Source organism: Zingiber officinale, chromosome 3B (assembly GCF_018446385.1).
Source record: "Zingiber officinale cultivar Zhangliang chromosome 3B, Zo_v1.1, whole genome shotgun sequence".
Classification (NCBI taxonomy): domain Eukaryota; kingdom Viridiplantae; phylum Streptophyta; class Magnoliopsida; order Zingiberales; family Zingiberaceae; genus Zingiber; species Zingiber officinale.
In genome coordinates this window covers 111,523,268-111,531,210 of record NC_055991.1, presented here as the reverse complement: position 1 = coordinate 111,531,210, position 7,943 = coordinate 111,523,268, and the positions used below count along the sequence as shown (strand labels likewise).

The following is a 7,943-nucleotide window of genomic DNA, read 5'->3' as shown; positions in this document are numbered from 1 at the left end:
TTTTCTCCCCTTCTATCTCTCTTCTGCAAGTTTTTTCCGATGAAGCTCCTCCACTATGCGCATGGTAATTGCAATGATTTCTTTATTTCTGGCAATTGGAATGGTTTCTTTATTTCTTCATGTCAATAAAAAAAAAGTATGTAAACACTTGTTTAAAACACTAAAAGTATGTAAAAATATTATACTTGTTTAAAACACTAAAAGTATGTATATTAATTAAAATATACCTCTTTTGAAATATATATATATATATATATATATAGGGACTTAGGGACTTATCATTCTTTTCATTCCACCATGTTCTCTTATAGATATATATATAGTTCCATACAATTCAATTTTGATAGAAACTAGATTGAATTATAAGCTTAATTAGGCTTGTCATCCGTCAAAAATGCAAAATGATTGGGACACAAATAGATGAAGGGAGTTTAACATCTCTTTAAAAGTGCCAAAATGAAACACATTCATATTGAAATATAATTTTATTTATTTATAGTGCCTCAAAGAACAAAGAGTGAATATTTCATAGTAAAAGTAGCAAATATAAAGAAAAACCTAAGGCTATAAAAAATTTATAAAAGAACAAAATTATTAACTCCTCTGGAGAATCTTCTTGAACCAACGAGCTAATTCCTTCGGGAAGCGCTTATTATTCTTAAAGTCAACATAGACAATATCAAACCTTGATGTGTATCCTAATCTCCATTCAAAGTTATCAAGAAGAGACCATGCAAAGTACCCAATCACTGAAGCACCATCATCTATAGCTCTCTTTAGTTCAGTAATGTAGTTATGATAAAAATGTCTCCTTTGAGTATCTTGCAAACCTTTTGGAAGTGTGACATTGCCCGTTTGATCCATGCCTATAGTTACAATCAATTAATTATGTGGTTAGAGTAAATATAATTTCTTAAATAGAAGACACATTAAAAAAGTGTTAAATATTTACCATTTTCAGATAGAAAAACAATTGGATTGCCATAGTTTTCCTTAACATATGTCACTGCCTTATACAATCCCCACGAAACTATGTAGAGCCAATATGAATCAGCCTAATGACATATAAACAATTGTATTCAATTAACTATAGGCCTACATTTAGTTTTAAAAGACAAAAATCTATAATATATCAAAAAAGTTATAAGAAGGTTATTTCTTACCCTTGGTCCAATTGGTACCCCATTTCGATCATCTGCAATTATTAGTAGAACAATATTATTAGCATATCATTTTATTAAGTTTAACATTAAAAAAAAGATTGAATATATCTTACATTTAAATTCAACGAGCCAATCATCTTGATAACTAATAGATTTAGGATTTGTTGTACTATTATCCTTAACATAATAGGTTGTGTATTGATTAATTCCCAAATAGTCGTATGAACCTCTAACTAGCTCCACTTCATTGTTAGTAAATTTTGGCAATATTTCTTTAACAATGTCTTGAATGGATTGAGGATAGTATCCATATGTTAGAGGGTGAATGAACCTAAGAAAAGTAAACAAAATTAGGTTACATTGAAAAGGATAACCATAGTTATATGTTGAAACCAAGGATATACAATTACTTACCATCTCAAATGAAAATCTTTAGCTCTTTGAGCAGCAGCTTTATCATTGTCAGAGTAAGTGTGAGGCTTATACCAAGCAAAATCCAAAAAAAAATCCAATTTTTCCTTGTTGCTCTTTGAATAAGAAAAGAAAATAGGTTTAGTATTATGTATATTTGTAGACTTACAATTTTTAAATGAGTTAGTTATATTTGATAGTAAGAGATTTTATGAATTAGCTAAGAATGAATTTACTATTAATAGATAAACTTTGTTAAAGTCATATTACTTAGTACTTCTCACGATATCTATTAACTGCTACAGCATGAGATAAGATAAGATTATGAGCCACAATATAAGGCTCTATAGATGAGTTTCCTCCAAATTTGCTACCAGTAGCTCTTCCAGGGGCTTGAGAACCAGTATCATAACCTAAAGCTGCCACCACCCTTGGCTCATTGAATGTGAACCAATTTTTCACTCTATCACCCTATCTCTTAAAGCAAAAGTCAGCATAATCCGTAAATGCCTCCCTAAACAAAATGATTATAAACTAAATCAAATATTTATAACATTTTTTTAAAAAGTTAGATTAGAAATTCTTAAATATACAATAAGCATAATTAATTCCAACAATATGAGTAATTATTCTATTTTACTACTTACACTATCTTAGGACTCAACCAACCCAAGTACTCATTTTGGAGTGCCAATGGAAGATTGTAGTGATAGAGATTGACATATGGAATAATACCTAATGTGAAGATAGAAAGGTTAAAAAATATGAACACATGCCAAACTTATTTGTTTAGCAGTCATAAAAATATATTGCCTTTTAGTATTAAATTGTCAATTAGCCTATCATAATAATCAACACCTTCCCAATTAATGGCTCCAGTTCCATCTACAAGATAAAAGAAATAATAAATTGTTACTAATTTAAAACAGTAAGTTGATGATGTATATAATATTATGAAAAAGAATGATAGCTTCAATTACTTGGAAAAATTCTACTCCAAGAGATCGAGAATCTATAAGCATCAAAATTGTGCTCCTTCATGATGTCAATATCTTCCTACAAGACGAAACTCAAATTTTAACATATTTAAGAAAAAGATAAAATCCAATTTATATTCATTTTAATTGTCTCCAAATATCAACAATGAGAATATAAAAAATTGGTTTGTTTGAATTTAATTATCAAACATAAAGTTACATTAGATAAGATCTTTTTAAATTATAAAAAAAAATCTTGAACCAATGGAGTAATGATTTAAAAAATAAAATTTAATATTTAATTCTTCATAAAAATTATATTTTTCTTTTTTATTAAGTTTAAAATTATTAAATAGTCAACAATAACAAAAAATATGCATTTGACCTTATAATGATGATACTCATAGTCTGTTATATCACCCGTTGCGTTATTTGGAATGAGACCTACACCACAACAAACAAATCATATTCAAATTTACTCCATTGTATAACTTTCATTCTAGAAAGAAATAAGTACACCTATAAAATTTAAAAGTTTAGTATGCTACCTGGAATTTTTACAAATGCATCCCAAATGCTAGGTCCTCGACCACCCTTGAGTGCCTCTCCCTCAACTTGATAAGCAGATGCAGCAGTGCCAAATACAAAGCCATAAAGGAAGACATCACGACTTAGATTTAGCTTGAAGTAAAATAAATAAAAAGAAAAATGTGAAGGACCCTTTAAGGTTCATTGTGGAAGAGATGTAGAAACACTACAATTAGTGAAGAAAATAAGAAGTAAGTGATACCTATATATAGGGGCAAAATTACTATACTAGATAAACATTGTAAGAGTTAAATGGATGAGTATAAAAGAAAGCTTGGACCAGTTCTTTAGGATAAAAATTTCAAGCTAATGATAAAAATTCAAGAATTCAATGAATTGATTTTCAATTTAAAATATCTTTTTAATCTTCTTGAAGCCTAACTTTTATATCATTTATTTTGAATTTTAAAATCAACGAATATTACTCTCTATTGTCTAGCATATATCACTTTTTTAAAAAAAGAAAAATATCAATAGTATTATCGATATAAGCTGAGATCAAGGTCAACTTCATGCATAGCACACACAAGGGTATAATATATAGATCAAAGATAAGAAATTTTTTTTGACTAGTAATGACAATTCAAATGGTGTTTTAATATCACAAATGGAGTTTTGTCATTTGAGTTAATATAAAATTTATTATATCTTTTAATAAACTAAATTTTTATGATCTAAAATTAACTAAACATTTTAGAAATCAAATTGTGGATACAAAAGGCTGTTAAAATTAATTTAGCTTGCTAACTTAAATTGTAACATGTCACAAAATTTATTTATATTATTTGTGTTTCAATGGATTAAACAATGTATAAGGTCATACGACCATGTCCAATTTTGTCAACCATAGTTTCAGCCGAACACCTAAGGCTACGTTTGGTTGGGTGTAATGTAATCTAGTTTGTAATGTAATCAAATTTGTAATGTAATGTAATATAATCTTGATTACATTACTACGTTTGGTAATGTAATGTATGTAATATTTGATTACAAAGGTGATTACATTCTTTTGTTTGGTATCCATTATTTTTTATAAGGAATGTAATTCATATTATTATAAAATGACAAAAATATCCTGTGACCTCTATCGGCGGTCGCCACACCTCTGTCGGAGTTTGCGGCAGCCATCGGCAACCAACTACCGCCGCCACCGTCGGTCGCCGCAGCAGGCCACCGTCTTCACCAATCGGCGGCGACAGGCGGGCGACGACGGCCGCCGACCAGCGGGCAACGGTGGCGACCGGTGGCCGGCGACCGGCGGCCGGCGACCGGTGACCGGTGGCGACCAGCGGGCAACGGTGGCGACCGGCGGTGGGCGGCGAGCGACGATGGGCGACAACAGATTAGGGGTATATTCGGCATTTAAACTTTAGTGAAATAATGACCTCGTAATGTAATCGGATTACATAACATTTACTTTGTAATCCAGATTACAAATCTTCACTACCTTTTGTAATCCAGATTACATTACATTACAAGTTTTAAATCAAACCAAACAAAATAATCGACTTTGTAATGTAATCTGGATTACATTACAAGGTAGATTACAGACTACCAAACACAGCCTAAAAATTTCATTCGTTCTAATTTATTGTTGTATATATAGGCCTTGATCGACCCATCTTCATTATCCACTATGAATCAAGCACTGGCCCATCCCAGCCTACTTTAATCAAGTCAAATTAAACATGAACAAAATGAATGAAGTGCCGTAGGAAGATGTGCAATCCTTCATCTTCATATATTACCGCCAACTAAAAAATCTTGCACATTTTTGTATCTGTTCTAAAAAAAATTATTATGTGTAAGCTTTGATTATCTATGAGAAGATATATACAAGCGCACTTAAAGATTTTATCATAAACAATAATTCAATTAAGTGAATGATAATTAGCATGCATCTAAACTGAAGATACAACGACATGGTATTCTTTGGTTAACTGCATAAATCTGGGTTCTTCAGGATAGTTATATAAGCTCAAAATACGAAGGAAAATTAAAAGGCAAACCATGTAATGGAAAAGATAAGGTTGAATTGATTCTTTAAGTTTTAGTACTGAAGAAGACTTCAATGAGTTGTTCTTCCATTTTTGTTCTGTAACTTTAATTTGGCAAACAAGGTCTATCATTGCTGGTTTATGCATTGGATCCATCAGATGTTGGTCTAAAACCAAAAGGGTAGAAAAGATGGCATCATGATACAAACAAGCCATGGTTTGCAACTAAATACAAACAAGCCATGGTTTGCCATGACACTCTAAAATTTATCAAATGTATTTATTTTATTTATTAAATGATAACAAATTGAGGATAGTGGTGATTATATTATTTCTTTGATAATAGAAAATACTTTTATCAAGTTAAAATTTTTAATTTATTTGTCTATTTTTAATTATTTTTATTTAATTGAATGTTATTTCCTTATTTTTAACAAATTAAACATGCCCAGCTGGCTTCCCACCAACCAACTTGCAACCATACTTGATGTGCACCTCTAACTCACCCACACTAACTCATCAACCACCACGAGCATCCACCGAACCTTAATATGCCAACTCCCGTCCCACTTCTTCGTAGAATTCCATAAATAAATAAACAATATAAATTCAATTTTTTAGCGCCACTTAATTAATACATCTAACCAAAATAATGAAGTAATTAAATTGCAATAATAATGAAGTAATTAAATTGCAATAATGACTTTATGGGATGCAACTGTCAAGGCCTCTTTAGCATGTGATTGTTGTTGGTATAAGAAGTATCAAATCATCAAATTTGAATTTTAATAGTGGCAAAAAATTCTAAGTTAAATGTTATTATTGTTCTAATAAGTTGAACTACAATGTGTAAGAAAGTCCTAAGTAATCTTAGGCAAAATGAAAGTGTTAGTTAAGGCTAGACAAAAGGTGAAAAGTCCTAATTACGGTTAGGGAACGAAGTCTTGATCCAGGGGACTGGATAAAGTCTTGACGGGTCAAGAACGTTAGGCGAAATTCTAAGGTCGAGGGCAGTAAGTGAAAGTCCTGGGATTACGGACACCAGACAAAAGACTGGACGAGTCAGAGTTTGGGTGTTTAGCGGAAAGTCCTGATGTCTTGAACGTTGAGCAAAAGTTCAAACGGTTTGGAGGACCAATTTGGTAAAAGGTAAATTCTCCTGAGAGGAATAAGTGAGGACGTATTCCTTGAAAAGGGAACAGTAGGCATCAGTCTGATCTAGAATTTCAGAAAAACTCAAAGTTAGGACCGGACAATATGAAAACTGTCAAAATTATTATTATTATTATTATTATTATTATTATACACACACACACAGAAAGGTAAAAGTTGGAAAAATAGTGGTTCGACCACCTGGAGGAGCTCCCGGCACCTGGACTCTGGGTGCCCAGAGTTGCACTAGGCGCCTGGGTAAGGTTTGACAAGGGAGCACCCCCAGGCGGGTGCCTGGCCAGGCACTCGGGCGGTCCGAAAGCTCGAAGTTGCTCCAGGCGCTTGGACAAGCAAAATCTTATCATCACGCTGAGTTGGAGGGCAACGACTGGCCGACCAATGTTAGCGGTCCAGGCGCTCGGAGGGGATCTGAGTCCTTGGACATGGATAAACTTCTAGGATGAAGTTTCAATGAGAGCTTGCTATGTCAGCACACTCTAGATGCTTGGGATGGGATTCAAACACTCAGACAGGGTTATAAAAGGAGGGTTTGACCAACAGCTTTTATACAACAATCTGAACGACCTTCTCTCTTGGTCATTGCTTTAAAAATGACTGTAAGATGTCGAAATGCTGCTCTAACGACTGAAGACACTATTCTTCAAATATGTAGTTGTCAGTACATTTAAATTATTACAATTCTTTAAATATTGTAAATCTCTACTTGTACTTATTCGAATTGATAGTGATTGCCCAACGAAAGCAATCAACGATAGCAGGCTTTAGAGTAGGAGTCGGCATAGGATTCGAACCAAGTAAAACTTGGCCATGTTAGCATTGTGTGTTTTTCCTTTCTATCTTTATTCAGCTGCATTTGTCTCTCCAAGTTTTTAAAGAATGTGAAAACCACGAACAGTATTCACCCCCTCCCCCCCGCCCCGCCCCGCCCCTCTAGCACTTTCAATCCTATAATTGCTACATTTGGTATCAAAGCAAGGCTGCTTTGAATCGATGATTCCACCGTTTGAGCAATTTTTGTGGTATTGTTTTTTTTTTTTGGAGTTGATCGGAATCGGTACTATCACCCTTCCAACCATTTTTTTCAAAATCGAGTTTTTTCTCAAAGTTGATACAATACCACTCGAGTTCTTTAGTTCCTATTTTTTTTATCACGCACTATTAATCCAAGACCAAGCCTTGAAATATTCTCCATTTCTTTTGTACGAGAATCCTTTTTCTAAATGGCCCACCAAGAAAGCTACAGCACTGCTTGTCCATCTCTTTTCTCCGGTGAAGACTTCAGTTACTGGAAAAGTCAGATGGAGTACCACTTGAAGACGCAAGTTGAAATTTGGATAATCATCCAAATAGGCTTCGCATTACCACTCAACGATGATGGAAAACCGGTGGCATGCTACAACTAGGACCTGCACCTAATGAAGAAGATCGAAGCTGATGCTAAATCCACTCAAACTCTCCAATGTGACTGATGTGTGTAAATATTATGATCGTTTATGCATGTTTTAACGCACATTCACTTGCTTTATACATATATATTCTTTGCATGATCGTCTCTTTTATCATGTACTCATCATATGTATTCTTTTGTTCGGATATCTGCTATTTGTTTGGTTTTGTGTTGATAGGGATAACTT

General features: G+C 33.1%; 1 protein-coding gene across 1 annotated transcript in view; it reads right to left on the bottom strand.

Moving 5' to 3' along the window:
- Positions 1 to 594: 594 nt before the first annotated feature.
- The window catches only part of LOC122055119 (beta-glucosidase 26-like), a 30,008-nt gene continuing 22,659 nt past the window's right edge, over positions 595 to 7,943 (bottom strand). The window contains exons 2-12 of the mRNA XM_042616506.1: positions 3,100 to 3,232; positions 2,937 to 2,995; positions 2,555 to 2,630; positions 2,388 to 2,459; positions 2,222 to 2,309; positions 1,872 to 2,037; positions 1,578 to 1,690; positions 1,391 to 1,494; positions 1,164 to 1,195; positions 953 to 1,055; positions 595 to 866 (exon numbers count right to left, since the gene is read on the bottom strand). Coding sequence (XP_042472440.1) covers positions 595 to 866; positions 953 to 1,055; positions 1,164 to 1,195; positions 1,391 to 1,494; positions 1,578 to 1,690; positions 1,872 to 2,037; positions 2,222 to 2,309; positions 2,388 to 2,459; positions 2,555 to 2,630; positions 2,937 to 2,995; positions 3,100 to 3,232 — 1,218 coding nt within the window. The remainder of the gene's footprint in view (positions 867 to 952; positions 1,056 to 1,163; positions 1,196 to 1,390; positions 1,495 to 1,577; positions 1,691 to 1,871; positions 2,038 to 2,221; positions 2,310 to 2,387; positions 2,460 to 2,554; positions 2,631 to 2,936; positions 2,996 to 3,099; positions 3,233 to 7,943) is intronic.